At 35.0% G+C, this 21,509-nt stretch overlaps 3 protein-coding genes across 3 annotated transcripts in view; all 3 read left to right on the top strand.

Moving 5' to 3' along the window:
- Positions 1-3,561: 3,561 nt before the first annotated feature.
- LOC311185533 (olfactory receptor 6C70-like) overlaps positions 3,562-21,509 on the top strand; it is a gene marked incomplete at both ends in the record, with an annotated part of 58,708 nt that continues 40,760 nt past the window's right edge. Inside the window, one exon of the mRNA XM_084256158.1 lies at positions 3,562-3,648. Coding sequence (XP_084112284.1) covers positions 3,562-3,648 — 87 coding nt within the window. The remainder of the gene's footprint in view (positions 3,649-21,509) is intronic.
- Positions 11,288-12,225, top strand: LOC311184969 (olfactory receptor 6C2-like; the record flags this gene model as incomplete). The annotated part of the gene is given in 2 exon segments (XM_084255304.1): positions 11,288-12,200; positions 12,203-12,225. Coding segments are annotated over 2 exon segments (936 nt in total).
- Positions 16,939-17,876, top strand: LOC311184959 (olfactory receptor 6C2-like; the record flags this gene model as incomplete). The annotated part of the gene is given in 2 exon segments (XM_084255294.1): positions 16,939-17,854; positions 17,857-17,876. Coding segments are annotated over 2 exon segments (936 nt in total).

Genomic DNA, 21,509 nt, shown 5'->3' with positions numbered 1-21,509 from the left:
CCAATTACTAGATAACAATGACTTCTCCTGAGTGCTGGTCAGTGCTCCCTCCATGAAATCCTCCCTCTAGCCATTGCTTTCTGATACTTAGAAGATTGATAGGATCTCTTGGTAATGTCCTGATGGGTGAATAATCCCATATCAGGATTAATCAGGGACCAGAAAAAAACTTCATTTAGTCTTTTTGTAACATTCTTAATCTCTCAGGACTCCACTAGCCTCCTAACTCAATACATGTCCCAGCTTCTACATAACTCCTTTCTAATCCTCAACATGTCTTCTGTTTTATCCAGGTATCTTGCAGCCTTTGATTAAGTAAATGAAATCAGGTGTATTTTCTATGTGTGTACTTCCACGAGTATCTACATCTAATGATGTCAGTGAACTTTTCTACCTGACTACCACTGAAAATCCATAGACTTGGATTCTTTATTTACAAAAATAACCCACTCATTAATGCCATATATAGTTGAGAAAGAAATGTCAGAAATTTATTGCCTCATGTACAGAATTGTAGAGTCCCTGAGCTGGTCTTTGTTTCTCATGAATGACAATCATTAATAGTTATGAAAATTTACCTGAACATATACAGGTAAGAAAACTCTCTGGTCACAGTAGCTATTGCTTTGTGTCCAGATACATTAGCATATAGAATAATGTGTGTGTCAAAAAGCAATGAGTAGGACAAGAAAAAGAAAGATGAGAAAGAATTAAGGGTAGAAGTTTTAGCTTACTATTGATACATGCAAACATTCTATGTGATTTTCTCAGTGGTTAAAATATTAATGAATCACATGTTATTGAGGGAGCTGACCAAAGTGAATGAATAAAAGCACTTATACTGTTTTTTTTTTTTTTAGTATACATCAGTCCACAGGAGAGCAATGTAGAGATTTGGGGTCATGTTTAGATAACATAAAAGGTAATACAAAAAATTCAGTGTTTTTTTTAGATTAGGTTCAATGGAAAAACTTCCTCATGTCATTAAAAGTAGTTTAAAAAGATAATATGTTCTTGGTTGAGAAAACAAATATCTAATCACTCTTTCAATATTTTCACAGACTTTTAAGAAACAATGATTGTGTTGGAAATAAGCTTGCTGCTGGAGACACAGTTTCTAAAAATAAAATTTACTGGCATTGTAATAATGAGATCATCATAGCTGCAGGGGTGACAGTAAACAGAAAGGCTGGTCCAACAAGCACCTAAGCTAAAACCTGAGAGAAGGTCAGTGGAGGTTAGAGAGTAGCAACCTCAGAGATAGCATTAAAGTCCCACAAATTTTCTCTGGGAAAATAAGAAAAATGCTGAGATTTTCAAATGCTTTTTCCTCTATGCTGTAGAAGCAGCTGATTATTTCCTACTGCTACTTTCCTTACATACTATATTTAGGTTAAAAACTCAGAAACTTGTGTAATTTTTCCTTAATTCTTGTTTTGGCACCGACCAGTGAAAGTTGGTAGAGAGTTCCCATGATAGACATCACCTGCAGAATCATTAGACTGCCAATATTTCCACATTATCTTAACCATCCTCTGCCAAAAAATTTCATAAAGTTCTAAAGTTGAGAATCATATCCTCATTCATCTTCTTGCCCTTTCAATATAATTGTTTTCCTTGACAATATTCTACTAATCTCAATGCTTGATCCACGTGGACCTAAAAGTATGAGAATATTTTCTTTACTCTTTACAGTTGGTGCTTAAGCTGAAACTTAATTGAGCTGGAATGAGAAATGGAGTAAGGGTTACAAGGACCCATCTAGTATGAAAACAAGGTCACCACCACCAAACTAATAAACTCATAAAAACAATATAAAAAAGGACAAAAAAATTCCCAGTTAGACTCAAGAAAATGACAAAAATTAAGTGAAAACATCCTCAAGTCAATAGCTTTTTAATTGAGCCTAGCTTACAAGCAATTTAATGTGATCTCAATTGTGAATACCGAGGAGTAATTGTTGTTTTTTGATTCTGTAAGCAATAATGAATGAGACAAGAGCAATAGTGGTACAAGAGAGTGGAATTCCATAATCAGCATGTGCAATTTGAAGAAACTTTGAGAATGCAGATATCATATCATCAGTCTGATGATGACTGAACCAGTTGTCAAATTTTAAACACTAAATTGAACAAATGGTACTTAAGGAACATCACATAAAAAGACAATGGGGGTCAAATCTGAGAAGTACTAATGTTATAAAGATGTACAGAGAAAAAGATACCTGTAAAGGGTAAATCAGAAATAAAAATATACCAGGAATAGCAACATCAAGCAAGCACCATATCTAGATTTATATAACCTGGGTTTGATGGTATCAAATACTTAGATGAGCCCAAAGTCACTATAATTCATTTCACAATTAAGATAATACCCAGGAAATATATTTTTAAAGTTCTGATCTCTGTAGAAGTTATATCATAGATAGTTAAGACTAATCTAGAAATCAGAAATTAGAGAAAATTATGGAAATTTTAAAAATGGAAACTAGACCATGTATTTAATAGTTACCTAGCTAATAATATGATTTATAAAAAGAGATGGAATGTATTTTAGTTAGTCAAACACAGATTGAAATCATTAATCAATAAGGATAATGTCTGCTGTCCACAAATTCAGTAGGTCATTTGCTCACTAATTAATTCTTCATTTGTGAAAAACACTCTCTGTGTGTTTTACACCAAAGAAAAAATATTTGGGTCATCAGGGAAAGTCAGAAACACTCAAGTAACTCATCAGACTTATGAGTCAGGGGATGTTAGTTGTGATGAGATGTTCTTTTGTTCTTCGTAGATTCATTGTAGGTTTCAAAATGGCGGTGGAATAGAGTCCTCAACTGCTGCACCAAGTGGAGCAGCCATTGTCTGCATCAGAATATCTCAGGTGTTTACAGCTTATCCAGGGGAAAAAAGTTTCAAGCCAACCAACAAAAAAACAGCTAAATTTTAGTTTCTAAGTGTGGGAAAATTCTGGGAAAATACATCTTGATATTCACCAATGATTATTTAAGGGGACAGAGTAATATGCTGTGAATTAATCTACTTGAAAAATTAACTGATAAAGAGCATATTTTTGAAAATCTGTGAAATGATCCTATCATTCTTTATGTTTTATTATTGTTGAATGACTCCTTAAGCAATTCTATGTTATTGCCAAGCTATTGGTCATGACTAATTAGCAATTATAACTGATATAATGACACTAATACTCATTTTAAATGATCTAGATTAAGAAAGGGTCATGGGAGAAGGGGAGATAAGGTTTAGTTATTTCTTGAAAAAATTGATTCTGTATGCAATATCACGTGTTATGCGTGCATCCATATTAACCTGATTGCAATGTAAGATGTGATTCTCCTTATATGTTTGAGATCCAAGATTTCGAACCGATCAAGTGACATTTAAAGGAGCCAAAAGATGGTTTTAAAATAACATCATTAATCCAGTAAATTACTTGACTTTTCTAACAAAATACCCATGTGAAGAGAATATTTTTTCCTTTTTTCCTGAGTCTGATTTCTCCTGTTGACACACACTTTGAGAGGAATTCAGGAGCCAAGGAATGAGAAACCACACAGCAATAACCACCTTCATCCTTTTGGGATTAACAGATGACCCACAACTGCAGGTTCTGATTTTCATATTTCTAGTAATCGCCTACTTGTTGAGCATAACTGGAAACCTGACCATCATCCTCCTCGTATTAGTGGATTCCCACCTTAACACTGCAATGTATTATTTTATCCAGAATTTTTCCTTCTTAGAAATTTCATTCACTTCTGCCTGCATTCCTAGGTTCTTGTACAGTCTATCAACAGGTGACAGGACCATTACCTATAGTGCTTGTCTAATCCAACTATTTTTTATATATGTGTTTGCAATAACACAATTTTTTCTCCTGACCACTATGTCCTATGATCGGTACGTGGCCATCTGCAAACCCCTTCACTATGTGACCATCATGAACAGCAGGTTCTGCAAAATTCTTGTCTTGTGCTGTTGGATGGTGACTTTGTTGCTGATATCCCCACTACTTATTTTGATAGTGGGCCTGGAATTTTGTGACTCTAATGCTGTTGACCACTTTGCCTGTGATGCTAATCCTCTGATGAAGATCTCATGCTCAGATACTGGACTCTTAGAGCAGATGGTTATTGCCTGTTCCGTGGTGATTTTCATCGTGACTCTTGTGTGTGTGGTTTTGTCTTACGTTTATATCATCAGAACAATTCTAAGGTTCCCATCAGCCCAGCAAAGGAAGAAGGCATTTTCCACCTGCTTTTCCCACATGATTGTGATTTCCATCTCCTATGGCAGCTGTATCTTCATCTACATTAAACCTTCAGCAAAAGATGACTTGGTCATGAATAAGGGGATTGGTCTATTAACTACATCCATCTCCCCTATGTTGAGTCCATTTATTTACACACTAAGAAACAAGCAAGTGATACAAGCCTTTAATGACTTGGTCATAAAATTGTATCCCTCTCAAGGGATTAGGGGACTCTTGAAGTAAGGGTCCGAAATAATACTTTCTTAAGTTTCAACACCACTTCACTTTTTCTTTGTCTAAATTTCTGCTTTTATTTAATTCAAATTGTGAACAAGTCATCTGTACTTCTTATGGTTTAAAGATTCAGAAGACATTTTGACTAATTTTTAATGTGGTCATAGTCTGTATACAAAATTTTGATGTTTATTTTTCAGGTTTTAAAGATGAAGTTGATTATTAATAATTCTTTTTTTTTAAGATTTATTTATTCATGCATGCAAGAACTGGGGTACAGGCCAGTAGTGTGGGAGGGTGAGAGGACTCACCAGAGACAGAGCGGGGAATAGAACAGGCAGACTGACTGAAATACACTGCTGAGGGGAGCAGCGGGCATGACAGGAGAGGTCTGCTCACCTTGCGGGTTGCTCTGAGGCCAGCGGGGATGGAACCCACGTTGCAGAGGCTGCGGACAGCTTCATAGCGAGGCGCTAACCACCTGCGCCACCAGGGGAGGCCCTCATTACAATAATTCTTATAAGGAAAAATAAACTTTAGGTTATAAACCTATGGGTGAATTCTTCCTCTGGTTTCAAAAAGTATGTAAAATCCTACTGTCATATATGAAAGAGCAGTTTTTAATTATCAAAACCGTTTTAGAGATAAGCTGTTTTGGATTTTTAGATACCAAGTTTTTTTTCCTTTATAGAAGTGTTTTGCTAGCGGGATTGTGAATTGACTTCATTATTTCAGTTAGTGGTGTTTTGTGGACATTATCTCAAAAAAAAAATCCTTAATCTTTTTTATTTTATATTTTATCTGTCCTATGAAATCTTCCTTTGCTGTTGATGACTCATCCTGAATATTTTCCTTTTCTACAACTGTTTTAAAACTCCACTCTATACCGAAACTTTTACTCTTCATATTTTAAAAATTATTCTCAGTTCTCACCATTTTGCAATTTATTGCTGCCCAGAATAATTTATTTTTTCTCTGATTAAGTTTGACCTACTTTGACCAAAGCAACTGATGTTCCCAAAAGAATTGTCTGATATACAGCAGGGGAGGGGGAGGGAGAAGGCTATAAACAGGGGAGGGAAAAGCAAAAGAGACTGTGGTGATGGTGCTTGGGGATTTGGCGGTGGGAATTTTAAGGGGATTACACCTGAGAGGAGAAATCAGACATTCCACAAAAATGCACAATGATGTAAAAAATATGTACATATTTAAATATATTTAATTCCATTTGTGGTAGCATGGATGAAACTTGAAAGAACAATGCTAGGTCAAATAAGTCAGAAGTGGAAAGATAAATATTGGATGGTTTCACTTTTACATGGAGTATAAAGAAAGCGAGCAAACGGTCATGAAAAAGACAAAACTTGTAGGGCCTCCCCAGTGCTGCAGTAGGTTGAGTGCAGTACTATGGAGCTGTCCGTAGCCTCTGCAGCGTGGGTTTGATTCCCCGCTGGCCAGGGAGATACCCACATGGTATGGCAGACCTCTCCTGTCTCGCCCACTGCTCCCCTCAGCAATGTTTTTGGTCCGTTCTGCCTGTTCTGTTCTCCACTTTGTCTCTGGTGAATCCTCTTACCCTCCCACGCCTCTGGCCTATATCCCAGTTCTTGTATAAATAAATAAATCTTAAAAAAAAAAAAGACAAAACTTGTAGCTGAGCATAGATGGAAGGCATACAGCAGGGGAGGGGATGGACAGGGGGCATAACAGGGGAGGGAAGAGGGCAAAGAGCTGTGGCGATGTGTCAGGTGCTATGATGGTGGTAGAACTAAGAGAACTACACCAGAGGGGAGAAATCAATACAAAAATTAATAATGTAAGCAAATGAATTAATTTAATATAAAAGTACAACTGTCCTTGTATCCTAGGACTGGCCATAGCTGGAAACCCTAGTTCCTGGTAGGGTGTCCACCCCTCCCACTGCAAGGCCATCCACTAGCCATTGCAAGTGCTTTCCCACTGTTGCTATAGGAATCATGGGACAATCTATCTCAGCCCCATGGGACTCATCTGTGGGCTGCATTCTTAAAAACTTTAGCTGTTTCAAGCCTCAGATGTCAAAGAAATGGGCCTTGTCTTGTTTGCAATACTGCCTGGCCCCAGTGCAGACTAGAGGACCAAGAAATTTGAGCTATAAATGGGAACATGTACTCATCTGGACCCAAAAACTGTAAAAGGAAGGCATGTGGCAGTTTAATATCAAACTAATTTTTACTTTTTTTCACACTTTTTATTCTGAGTTGAAGAGGTGCCAGGATTACATTTTCTCATTAGGTAAAATTGTGTCATATTGTCCCCAAGGACACTGCTCCCCCTGATGTCTCTGTAGGACTTTGCCAACATTCACTTCTCCTTAGAGTCATTATCATGCTTGCACTTTGGTCACAAGGGCCCTTGGTTCACCCAGATGGTCCTTGCACATCCATAAAAGTCAGATAACAAAACATCTAAATTCATTGTGTAAACTTTTATGTCCTAAGATATCAGGAATTATCTTTCTGAAACTTATAAAAATCATCTTACATTTATCAAACGTTTAAAATAAGTGTTTTTGTTCTAAGATATAAGGAGCATTGTTTCCCAGACTTGCAGGGGAAAAAGACATCAAAGAGTGTCTGTGTGGGAATCATGGAGACCTGCTGTCATGTATGTTCCTGAAAGATGTCATGGAAACATGCAAAACTCCATGACGGGCATTTATGGACAGACGGACTCTCCTTACACTTCATTTTCATCTTGAGCCTCTCAGGTTTGCATAGTCAACTAAAGCCATTTTTGTTTTCCAGGAGAGTAAGTATGTTTTGTTTGTTAAGTTCAGTGTTTTTACACAACTTTCTAGTTCATGGTCTTAGAAAAATACCAGACTACTATGTTTAAAATTAGAATAGTAATAATCTAGATATACTAGGAAAAGAACAGAATTCATGATATTATTTTCTTCTATAAAAGTGAAATGCTAAGTGATTAGATTCATTAGTAACATTTATTGCATGCATCTGTAAAATCTGTAAATTTGTTGCAGGCATCTGTAGGGATCATGGGACAATCTATCTCAGCCCCAAGGGATTCATCCTTGGACTGCATTGATGAACAGTTCCTGTTCATCTCTTTTTCTTCATAGCAAGAGTAGCACCATAATAGATAGCCCAGGTCTTCAGGAATGAACCTGAGTGATTTAGGAGGACTCTTTGGAACAGAATAATATGATGGACATTCACAAGTTATCTGCCTCCCAATGTAATTTTTTCAGCATAGCTATTTATGCTAAAGTGTAACTATTTCCCCTTCATTATAAATGTCAAGTTTGCTGCAACACTGTTAGTATAATCATTGCGCTAATAAAATGTAAATACTATGATAAGTACACTAAAAATACACCTGAATTCTTTACTTTATGAAAACCTATATTAATATCTGAGTATAACAGAAGGCATGTGTTTATGAGTACAGAGGAGTGATGGGGAGCCTGGGACATGGATTGGGTTAGGATGCTATTGAAGTCCTGAGGGATTAAGAATGTTCTTATTTAATTTTAGAAGATTCAATTCCAGTGGGATTCCTTTAATGTTGCCCAATTTCAGGATAATAATTACTTCAAGGCGCTGATCATGTTCCTCTGATAGTCCCGATAAACTGTTGTCTGATATATAGAAGATTGATAGTGTCTGTTGTTAGTATCTTTTTTTTTTATATATATTTTAAGGGCAGGTTTATTAGGGAAGGGATAAAACAGTTAAAGACACTTGCATAGACACAAGTGGGCAGGATGAGCTGCCCCAGAAGGGACAGGTTTGCTAAGAGAGGCCTGCATGGTTGCAGGCTGGCGGCCTCGACAGGTCACAGGCCGGCAGGAGGCTGCTGCCCTGCAGAGGGAGAGAGCTGGTGAAAAGGGACACCTGCATAGTCACAGGTGGGCAGTGGGATTGCTAACTGTTGTTAGTATCTTTTTTTTTAAAAAAAGATTTATTTATTTATTTATACAAGCACTGGGTACAGTCAGAAGCGTGGGAGGGTGAGAGGATTCACCAGAGCCAGAGTGGGGAGCAGAACAGGCAGAAGGACCGAAGTACACTGCTGAAAGGAGCAGTGGGCGTGGCAGGAGAGGTCTGTGGCGCCATGTGGGACCATCTCTGGTGTCTGGGGATTGAACCGGCGCTGCAGAGGCTGTGGGCACCTTTACAGCCCAGTGGTCAACTGCTGCGCCACCAGGGGAGGCCCTGCTAGTATCTTAATGGGAAAAAATGAACCTAAATTATTTAGGCACCAGAAAAACATACATTTAGGATTTTTGTGAGTGTAATTTATCGCAAGCACTTAAAAAACTTTCATATACAAACCAATGATATTTTCAGTGGGAGATCCTTTGCTACCTCACCACAGTCGAAAATGCAGATTGGCTTCTTCATTTACAAAATATCCCATTTCATTAATGACATATTTATGGTTGAGAAAAATATATAGAAATATCTATTGCCTTGTATACAAAGCCTGAACATTGGTCTTAGTTACTCACAATGGCAATAGCCATAGTTATGAAAATTCACCTGCACAAATACAGAAAAGAAAATTCACTGGTCACAGTGGACATTGCTTTGTGTCCAGATCTATTACCATAAGTTCTAGAGTAATTTATGATTTAATAGACATAAAAAGGAAGAGGAAAATACAGAAGAGAAAGAATTGGGGGTAGACATTTTAACTTACTATGTGCAAGCATTCTTGTGTCATTGTGTCATTGTGATACAATGTGTCATTGTGTCATTAGTCATTAAAATATCATGAGTCACATGATATTGAGGGAACTGACTGAAGTGAGATTAGACAGTCAATATCAAAAGCTGATAAAGTACTGAACTATCTTGTTACTGCACATCAGTCCACAGTAATATAATATAGAGATTTGCATTCATATTTAGATAACATAAAAGGTAATAAAACATTGAGTATATTTTTATGTTAGGTTCAAATAGAAATATTTTCTAGATGTCTTTTAAAGCAGTTTAAATGAGAACATGTTCTTGGATGAAAAGGCAAACATGAAATCTCTCTTCGCCATTTTCAGTGACTTTGAGGGAACACTGTGTGTGCCCTGGAAGAAAGCTTGCCACTGGAGACAGAGGTTCTAAAAATAAAATTGACCCACACTATAACAGTGAGATCATCATAGGCTGCAGCGGCAACAGTAAACAGAAATGTTGGTCCAACTAGCATTAAACTAAAACCTGAAAGAAAGGGGTAGATATTAGAGTATCAAGAGATAGCATTAGAGGCACAAAGTCCCACAAATGTAAATTTTCTCTGGGAGAATCTCAGCAAAATGCTGAAACTTTCAAATGCTTTTTCCTCTATGTTGAAGAAGCAGCTGATTATTTTCTATTGTTATTTGCCTTGCATACTCTCCTTAGGTCACAATCTCAGAAACTTGTCTAATTTTTCCTTAATTCTTGTTTTGGCACCTACCAGTGAAATTTGGTAGAGGATCCCCAGCATAGACACCTCATGTAGAACCATTAGACTTTGGTTTGATAGTGTCAAAAACATGGAAAAACTCAAAGAAAGTTACTATACTTCATTTAACAATTAAGATAATGCCCAGGAAATATTTTTTTTTTTAAAGTTCTGATCTCTGTAGACGCTATATCATAAATAGTTAAAACTAATCTGGAAATCAGAAATTAGAGAAAATTATGGAAATTTTAAAAACCAAAACTAGACCATCTATTTAATAGTTACCTAGCTAATAATATGAATGATTGATAAGAAGAGATTGAATGTGTTTTAGTGAGTCAAATACAGATTGAAATCATCAATCAATAAGGATAATATCTGTTGTCCACAAATTCAGCAGGTCATTCACTCACTAATTAATCCTTCAAATGTGAAAAACACTCTCTATGTGTTTTGCACCAAAGGAAATAAATAGGTCATCAGGGAAAATCAGGCTAAGGCATAAACATTCAAGTAACTCATCAGATTTATGAGTCAGGGGATGTTGTTTATGACGAGATGTTCTTTGTAAATTCATTGTAGGTTTCAAAATGGCGGTGGAATAGGGTCCTCAACTGCTGTACCAGATGGAGCAGCCAATGTCTGCATCAGAATATCCCAGGTGTTTACAGTTTATCTAGGGGAAAAAAGGTTCAAGTTGATCAATGAAACACAGCTAAATTTTAGTTTCCAAAGATGGGAAAATCTTGGGAAAAAGGCACAACTTAATGTTCACCAGTGATTACTTGTGGGGAAACAGATATATGCTATGAGTTAATCTATTTCAAAAATTAACTGATAAAGAGCAAAGTTTTGAAAATATGAGAAATGATCCTATCATTCTTTATACTATATTATTGTTGAATGAATCCTTAAATAATTCTGTTATTGCCAAGTCACAGGTCATTACAAATAGCAGTTATAATATCAATTTAACAATAACACTTATTTTTAATGAGATAGATTAAAAAAGAATCATAAGGGAAGTTAAATGTTAGTTATTTCTTGAAAAATTTGTTTCCGGTATACAATTTTGTTACATGTGAATGCAATATTCACCCCAGTGCAGTGTAAAATGTATTACTCTTTATATGTGCTCATAATGTTTGAGATACAAGATTTTAAGCCAATCAAATGGCATTTTAAGGATTCAGATGTTTTAAAATAATTGTCATTAATTCAAATAAATTACATGACTTGACTTTCTAACCAAAAACCCATATGAAAAGAATATTTTTTCTGAGATGTCTCTCTCAGTTTTAGGTGCAGATTGGGAAGAGTTCCTGAGCCAGGAATGAGAAATCACACAGCAATAACTACGTTCATCCTCCTGGGGTTAACAGATGACCCACAACTGCAGATTCTGACTTTTATATTTCTATTTATCACCTACATGTTGAGCATAATTGGAAACCTGACCATTATCCTCCTCATTTTAGTGGATTCCCACCTTAAAACTGCAATGTACTATTTTCTCCAGAATTTTTCCTTCTTAGAAATCTTATTTACTTCTGCCTGCATTCCTAGATATTTGTACTGTCTATCAACAGGCGACAGGACCATTACTTATAATGCTTGTATATGCCAACTATTTTCCATAAACTTGTTTGGAGTAACAGAATTTTTCCTCCTGACCACTATGTCCTATGATCGGTACGTGGCCATCTGCAAACCCCTGCACTATGTGACCATCATGAACCACAGGGTCTGCAAAATGCTTGTCTTCTGCTCTTGGATGGGGACTTTGTTGTTGATATCACCAGTAATTATTTTGTTACTGGGCCTGGAATTCTGCAACTCCAATGCCATTGACCACTTTGGCTGCGATGCTAATCCTCTGATGAAGATCGCGTGCTCAGATACTTGGCTCATGGAACAGATGATCATTGTCTGCTCAGTGTTGCTCTTCATCATCACTCTTGCATGTGTGGTTTCATCCTATGTTTATATCATCAGAACAATTCTAAGGTTCCCATCAGCCCAGCAAAGGAAGAAGGCATTTTCCACCTGCTCTTCCCACATGATTGTGCTTTCTATCTCCTACGGCAGCTGTATCTTCATCTATATGAAACCTTCATCAAAAGATGACATGACCATGAATAAGGGGATGTCAGTATTAAATACTTCCATTTCTCCTGTGTTAAACCCATTTATTTACACTCTGAGGAACAAACAAGTGAAACAAGCTTTTAATGACTTAGTAAAACAATTATACTCTTCTCAAGGAATTAGAAGTATATTTAAATAGGTTCTATAAGCTCAATTTATTGAGTTTCTACCTCATCTTTTGCCTCTTCGTGATCCCCAATTTTTTTATTTAGTGCCAATTGTGTTCTATTTAATCTGTACTTCTTGTTGACTATTTATCTATTTTTTGATAAATGGTATATAACACAAAATGATTAAGGTAAATAAATATCTATATCTTCAGATCTATCATCTATATCTATACCTGTGTCTATATTTTATATATATCTATACAGTATCTATGTATTTATCTACATAAGTAGATAGGTATATAGAGATTTGCTTCAAGAATGGCAATAATAAGAACAATATTCAGAACTCATGAGAATAGGTATGTCTATTTAGAACTTGAAAAAAGGGACTAAATTGAGACAAAATAATCACAGCATCTTGTAGGTAAATATTTTACAGACCATTTTTATACATATGTAACATAAGGCTAGAATCTATATTATGTTTAGATATATATTTATCCAGAATTTTGTTTAAGATTACAACAATAACTAATATTTTTATGATTAAAATTAACCATGATATGAAATAAATATATGGGGAAATCTTTCTGTGTATTCAAATAATATGCAAACTCTTGCAACTGTATATGAAAGAGCTGTTTTCAATCATCAAAAGGGTTATAGAAATAAGCTGCATTTTTAAAGACCTATAATCAAAATTTTTGATTTAAGAAATGTTTTGTTAGCAGGACTGTGGATGGGTTCTTTTATTTAAATCTGGAGATTTTGTGAATTTGGTCCAAAAGGTTAAAGAAATACAAAGACCTTTCTCATTTTTAGATTTATCTTGGTCTATAAAATCTTCTACAGCCTTTGGTGAATCTCTCAATATACTCCCCTATTCAGCTTTCAAAATCTGCTCAACATCAATAATTTTTAACTTTTTTGAATTTTATTTCTTTTTCTAAGTTCCTATCATTTAAAAATTTATGCTTGCCCAGACAATAATTTGTTTCTTCTTTGTATGATTTCCTCCTAGTATCCAAAAGATCTGAACTTGTTGAGAGGATTGTCTATGAGCTTCTCAGTAGTTTCCAGAATTGAGTGAGAAAAATGTATTGTAATTTTGATATTCACTGGTCTACATATGCTTTTTCTTTTATTGATTATGTCACAATGCATTTTTCTCATATCTACTCTCAAGTCATAAGTAGCCACATGAACCTGTTTTTTCTTTCATTAATCGATGTAATGATATCTTTCTAGGATGCTATACTCTGGCAAAGGAGAAAAAGTCCTGAACTTAATGAGTAAGTGATCGTCATAGAGCAAAGATGTTTTCTTTTCAAGTGACCAGTTCTTCAGCATTTTCCCTCAACTTTCTGATTGTTATACCTCTCTAATTAATCAGAAAATAATGACACACTAATTTAGGTGTATATAATAAACTTTGTGGCCTTATGGATTCCTATTCAATAAAAGTGTTTAAAATATTTAATCAAAAGTTAAAAATTAAATAATTGATAAATCTGTCTTTGATTCCCATAATAATTGCTTAAATATCTCTTTTAAGAAAAAACTCAGTTTATAAAGCACTGAAGTACAAATGTTAATGTTCTTGTATTTTCTTCTAGAAGCATAGAAGAAGACAGATGTAAACTTGTAGCATTATGAATGTGCTCACAGCATAATATTTTTCTATGATTGAAAAAATATTCAGATGTGACTCAATTGCAAAAAAATTGACTGTGCATTATTTGTCTCTGTAAATTTTCTACGTCAACTCTGCAAGTTTTTTTCAATGTTTGAAAGGTGAATTGTGTAATAAAAACTATAATATATTTCGTTTCCATCACAAAAATACAATCCCTAATATTTCCACAGCTAATATTGAAATGATACAAATATTAATGGTGTGCAATATTTTTTCACTTGTTATAATTGGTAATGGGAATGCTAAAAGTATAATAATATCATTGAACATATCATAGACATGATATTATACATAGAAATTCTAAAGGCATAGTTACTTATAACTACATAAATATATTACTATTATGTATACTCATATATACAAAAATAGATAATATACTAATTTTTAGGGTTTTTTTTCATGCTTTCTTATTTGAGCAGAAGCATTTTGTTTTTTCTTCAGGCAAAGTTGTTGCATTATTGTCCCCAAGGACACTGCTCCCACATGTCTCTGTAGGAGTTTGCCAAAATTCACTTCTCCTTAGAGTCATTATCATGTTTGCACTTTGGTCACAAAGGGCCCTTTATTCACCCAGATGGTCCTTGTAAATCCATAAAAGACAGATAACAAAGCATCTTAATTCATTGTGTAAAATTTATGTCCCGAGATATCAACTGTTACCTTTCTGAAACTTACACAAATCACCTTGTCCTTGTCAAACTTTTAAAATAGGTGTTTTGATTTTTGTACTGAGAAACAAGGAATTGATTCCCAGAGATACAGTGGAATAGGATATCACTGGTGTCTGTGTGTGGGGGAATCATGGAAGATCCTGCTGTCATGTATGTTCCAAAATATGTCATAGAAACATGTAAAACTGCATGACCAGCCATTTAAGGACAGACTGACTCTCCTTACACTTTCATTTTCATCTTGAGTCTCTCAGAATTGCATTGTCAACTAAAGTCAGTTTGTCTTCCAGGAGAGTAAGTATGTTTTTGTTTGTTAATTTCAGTGTTTTTATTCAACATTCTAGTTTCTTGGTCTCAGTAAAATACCAGACTTCTATGTTTAAAATGAAAATGATAATATGGAAAAGAAAAGTTATATCTGATGGTGTTTAGTCCTATAAATGTAAAATATAACTGTTAAATGATTAGATTCATTAATTTGTTGCATGCATCAATAAAGATTTAGATCAGTTCCTGTTCACTCCTTTTTCCTCATAGCAAGAGTAGCATCAATCATAGTGTATAGTACAGGTTTTTTTTCCCAAGTTTTTATTTATTTATGCCAAAAAAAACTAGGGTGCAGGGCATAGGTGCAAGGGGGTGAGAGAATTCACCAGAGACAGACTGGGGAACAGAACGGGCAGACTGACTGAAATACTCTTCTGCGGGGAGCAGCAGGCAAGACAGGAGAGTCTGCTGCGCCATGTGGGTCAGCTCCCTGGCCTGGGATGGAACTCAGGCCATTGGTTGTGGTGGGCCTTCACAGTGATGGTGCTGAGACTTAACCCCTAGGCCACCATGGAGGACCTACTATAGGTTCTTAAAAAATGAACCAGAATGATTTCGTGAATATGCTTTGAAATAGAATAACTTGACAGACATTTAGAAGTGATCTGCCCAATAATGTAATTTTCACATATCACAATTTATGCCAAGATATAACTATATTTTCCTTCATCATAAAGGTCTAATTTACTGTAATATTGTCACTAGAGTTCACTGACATAATTAAATGTAAGTACTCCTGGAAATACACTAATAGAAAATACACCTGAATTTCTTTATCAAAACCTACATTAATATCTGGGTAAACAGAAGACACGTATTGATGATGAAACGGAGGGCTGCAGAAGCTGGGACATGTATTGTATTAGGATCTAGTGAAGACTTGTGGGATTAAGACTTTTCTTAATTTGTTTCAGAAAGTTCAATTCCAATGGGATTCTGTGTAAAGACTCCCAATTACTAGATAACAATTACTTCTCCTGAGCTCTGATCAGTGCTGCTTTGATAAAATGGTCCCTAGAAACTATTGTTTGATACATAGGACAATGATAGTATCTGTTAATGTGCTGATGGGAGAAAATAAACCTAAATTATTTAGGCACTGGGAAAATATACAGCTAGGATTTTTGTGAGTACACTTTATAGGAAATATTTTAAAAAACATTTCATATACAAACTAATGACTTTTCAATGAAAGATCCTTTTTTTATCTCACCCCAGAGGAAAATCCAAAGACTCAGATTCTTTATTTGCAAACAGAAATATCATCCCATGTCATTAATAACATAATCATGGTTGAGAAAGAAAGTTAAAAACCTATTGCCTCATATACAAAAGTACTGATTCCTGAATGCTGGTCTTAGTTACTGATGAATAGCAATCTCTCATAGTTATGAAAATTCACCTGCTTCAAATACAGGAAAGAAAATCCACTGGTTCTAGTGGCTGTTGCTTAGTGCCCAGATATATTAGCATAAGTTCTAGAGTAATTTGTGGGTTAAATATAGATGAGGAGAAAGAGGAAAATAAGGGTGAAAAAAATTAGGGGTAGAAATTTTAACTTACTATATCACTGTGTGATTATCTCAATTAGTCATTAAAATATTCAGAAGGTTCAATGCCAGTGGGATTGTAAATGCTCCCAATTGTGTTGTGTGAGAGAGGAAAGGAAAAAAACAAAACAAAATCAAGGGTACAAAAATGACAAGACCTGGTGATAAACTGAACTCAAGAAATGGAAGAAATAAAAACTGTCTCTCTGAGAAACTTAGTATTGACAAGAGAACTAAAAGTAGTATCAGATTTCAATTGTTGAAATGTGCATATCAAACCATTCAAATGACATCTTAAAGGAGCCAAAAATTGGTTTTAAAATAATTGCCATTAAAAATGAAATAATTGTCATTAAATCAAATAAATGGCATAGTTTGACTTTTCTAACCAAATACCCATCTGAAAAAAATATTGTGTCCTTTTCTCAGAGTCTTATCTCCTTACTTTTAGACACAGTTTGAGAGAAATTCAGGAGCCAGGAATGAGAAATCACTCAACAATAACCACGTTCATCCTCCTGGGATTAACAGATGACCCACAACTGAAGATTCTGACTTTTATATTTCTATTTATCACCTACATGTTGAGCATAACTGGAAACCTGACCATCATCCTCCTCATTTTAGTGGATTCCCACCTTAAAACTGCAATGTACTATTTTCTCCAGAATTTTTCCTTCTTAGAAATCTCATTCACTTCTGCCTGCATTCCTAGGTTCTTGTACAGCCTATCAACAGGTGACAGGACCATTACATACAATGCTTGTGCATGCCAACTATTTTTTATAGACTTGTTTGGAGTAACAGAGTTTTTTCTTCTTACTGTTATGTCCTACGATCGATATGTAGCCATTTGCAAGCCCTTGCATTATGTGACCATCATGAACCAGAGGGTCTGCAAAAGACTTATTTTGTGCTGTTGGATAATTGCCTTGTTGATTATATTTCCACCACTTAGTGTGGGACTGGGACTGGAGTTCTGTGACACTAATGTCCTTGACCATTTTGGCTGTGATGCTAATCCTATCCTGAAGATCACATGCTCAGATACTTGGCTCTTAGAGCAGATGGTTATTGCCTGTTCTGTGTTCGTCTTCATCTTGACTCTCGTGTGTGTGGTTTTGTCCTACACTTATATCATGAGAACAATTCTGAGGTTCCCATCAGCCCAGCAAAGGAAGAAAGCATTTTCCACCTGCTCTTCCCACATGATTGTGGTTTCCATCACCTATGGTAGCTGTATCTTCATGTACACCAAACCTTCATCAAAAGATGACATGACCATGAATAAGGGGGTATCAATATTAACTACTTCCATCTCCCCCATGTTGAACCCATTTATTTATACTCTGAGGAACAAACAAGTGAAACAAGCCTTTAGTGACTTAGTAAAACAATTACACTGCTCTCAAGGAATTAGAAGTATGTTGAAGTAGGTTTCATAAGCAAATTTTCTTGAATTTCTACCTCATTTTTTTTGCCTCTTCTTGATCCCAAATTTTTCATTATATTCAGTGCCAGTTGTGCTGCAGTTAGTCTGTACTTCTTGTTGACTATCTTTTTTTTGATAAAAGGGACATGAGCACAAAATACTTAAGATCAATAACTGTATCTTCGTTTTTGACATCTCTATCTATACCTATGTCTATATTATATCTATATATCTATATATCTTAGCCATACTCTGAAAAAGAAATTTGATAAAGTTATAAAGTCCAGAATTCATCATCTTGCCCTCAATATAATTTGTTTTGCTTGACAATAGTGCATTAATGTCAAGGTTTGAAGCACTTTAAAAATAACATGCAACTTTTGCAATTGTATATGAAAGAGCAGTTTTCTTTTTAATTTTTTAAAATTTTATATATTTTTACATCATTCTTCATTTTTGTACAATGTAAGCTTTCTCATCTCAGTTATAGTCCCCGTGAACTTTCCACCACCAATTCACCCCTATACTATCACCCTAGTCCCTCATGCTCTTCCCACCCATTTTGACCCTGTAGACTGTCTCTGGTTTATAGTTGCCTGTTAATTTTGATATTTACTTTATTATGTCCTTCCTTCCTTCCTTCCTTCCTTTTCCTAATCCCTTACTGGATCCTCTACATTCCTCCTAAAAGTGAGACCATCCAGCATGTTTCTTTTTCTTTCTGACTTTTTTCACTGAGCATGATCCCTTCCAGCTCCATCCAAGTTGCTGCAAATGGCATGAGTTTATCTTTTTTGATTGCTGAGTAATATTCCATTGTGTATATGTACCACATCTTCTTGATCCAGTCATTTGTGTTGTTTTTTTTTACGGCATTTGGGTTGTTTCCATATCTTGCCTATGTAAATAGTGCTGCAATAAACATAGGGGTGCAGGTGGCCTTTTGAATCAATGTTTTTGTGTCCTTTGGGTAGACACCTAGAAGTGGAATTGCTGGATCATATGGAAGCTCCATTTTGAGCAGTTTGAGGAACCTCCAAACAGCTTTCCATAGTGGTTGTACCAGTTTGCACTCCCACAAGCAGTATAGGAGAGTTCCATTTTCTCCACATCCTCACTAACAATTGTTGTTGCTAGACTTTTTAAATATGTGCCATTCTCACTGGTGTGAGAGATGGTATCTCACTGTAGTTTTGATTTGCATTTCCCTGATTACAGTAATGTTGAACATTTTTTCATATGCCTGTTGGCCATTTGCATTTCCTCTTTGAAGAAGTGTCTTTTTAGCTCTTCTGCCTATTTTTTGACTGGGTTGTTTACTTTGTTTTTGTTGAGTTTCATCAGCCGAAAAGAGCAGTTTTCAACCGTCAAAATAGTTTTAGAAATAAGCTGCATTTAAAGAGCTACATCAATATTTTTGGATCCTTACATGAATGTTTTGTTAGCAGGACTGTGCACTAATTGTTTTGATTAAATATGGAGATTTTTGTGACCACTGTATATTCGATGATTATTGTCCAGTATACTCTGATGACATCCATGGCATGTGATTCTCCTGTTATTATATCAGTAAGAGTTTTTTCCAAGTCAATGTACTCCTGAGATTAAGACTCCTTCTATCAAAACATATGTAGTAGGTCAAACTCACAGTTGCTGCATATTTAAGTCGTTGTTCAGCTTTCATTCAATTGCAAAAAGATGGAGTATTTATTTTGTGCTTTCTGTCTTTCTATTCTCATCCTCACAGTATTTTGAATTTGTATAATCTAAGAAGTCACATAGTAAAAACTATAATATTTACTTTATATTCCTGAAATGTTAATATTTATGTTGAAATATCAAATATTAAAAAGTGCAATACTTTTTACATGTGTTATAATTGGTAATGTGAAAGCAAAAAATTCAAGAATATCTCATTTCCAGAGTTAACATATCGTCCAGCAAGGAGCTAAATCATTGCTAATTGTATTTTAAAAAGAGTATTTAAAAAAATTTTTTTTAATTGCACAGACAAATGATGACAGGAAAAATCAGCAGCAGATAAAAAAACTTTTCGTGGTAATTAATGGTCAGAAAATGCTAGTTACGTACAACAAAACTAATTCATTCACCATATTTTTTCTTTTTAAAAATGAGATAAATTTATTTATTTTCATACATGTTGTTTATTTTTGTATAGTGCTCGATTTACAAAAGTGTTTTAATAAAAAGTGAAGTACCAGTATACCTGAGAACTGAGGTTATTAAAAATGTCTAAGAAAATGAAGGTCAGCTGTGGACATGATTACACTAATTTTATTATTAAAGATTTAATTTTAGATTATAGTTAAATGGTATAAAATGTTATTAAATTGACCACACTAGAATATTTTATTCTGCAAGTCTCTGAAAATTTACTTATTTTATCATAAGCTGTGGCATAATACAGATAATAAATTTGGGAATGGATTGCCTCCATATTTAAAGTTCAACATAAGTTCAACATAGGTGGAGCAGTATGTCAAGACGTAAAAGTAACACTATCAAATGAAAGGAATGTGGTTTAAATGAACAGAGTGTGACTAAATGGCTATTAGGGAGTTTTGTCTGAGAAAGAGAGGTAGATATGAACTGGTGAAATCCCTTTGGAAACATGCTAATTAATGGCACACCCTAGAGAAACAACCTTAGAAAAGAGGTTTTATCAGTGAGATCTTTTTAACAAAGTCTTCTCCTCTGTTGTTTATTTAATAAACTTGAAATTTATGGACTTAAGATATTAATAGAAAATGCCTTGTAAATGATAAAAATAAAACAATGCCTTAAAAAAGACATGCTAAGGCATTGTGACATGGATGGAGCTGGAAGGGATCATGCTCAGCGAAATAAGTCAGAAAGAAAAAGAAAAATACCGGATGGTCTCACTCATAGCAGGAATTTAGAAAAACCAAATAAGGGACCGGGAAAAAAGACTAATTATAATAAAGAAAAAATCAAAATCAACAAGCAACTATATACCAGAGACACACTACGGGGGTGGGGTGGGGTGGGAAGGGTGGAGGGATTAGGGTCAAAATAAGGGGAGTGCAATTGTATGGGGAATATAACAAAAATGAAAATGCATGCATTGCACAAAAATAAAAATGATGTAAGGATTTTATAAAACAAAATATATTAAACATTAAAAAAAGACATGCTTTATAACAGAAAGTGACTCTTCAATGCTCCACATGTATCACTCAAATCTCTCATGACAAATATGAATCACATCCCATGCTATTATGGAGAAGAAGGACATTTTATAGAAGCCACAGCTGTCAATCCTGAGTGTTTCCAAGGGAAGAATGTATGACCTGCAATTTGTTATCGACAGTACCTTTGAAACACTGGGCAAAGTTTATAATTCCCAATGAGTCTGATTTTAATGCTATAACATTTTTGGTATATAAGATTACTATTGTGATCAGAGTGACTTTTTATACCCATGGATCATAATGATTTATGTGGTTTTAGTAATAAAAAAGAAAAAGAGAGGAAAGAAAAACATAAGGTGAATTGATGCCAACATAGTTACCAAACCATCCTTGGCCTGGAGTGACAAAAACTCTTTGGAGATGGGGTACAATTCTTACAATGAAACGC

This window comes from Talpa europaea, assembly GCF_964194135.1.
Source record: "Talpa europaea genome assembly, chromosome: 15".
In the NCBI taxonomy this organism is placed as follows: Eukaryota; Metazoa; Chordata; class Mammalia; order Eulipotyphla; family Talpidae; genus Talpa; species Talpa europaea.
This window is presented reverse-complemented; position numbering and strand designations above follow the sequence as displayed.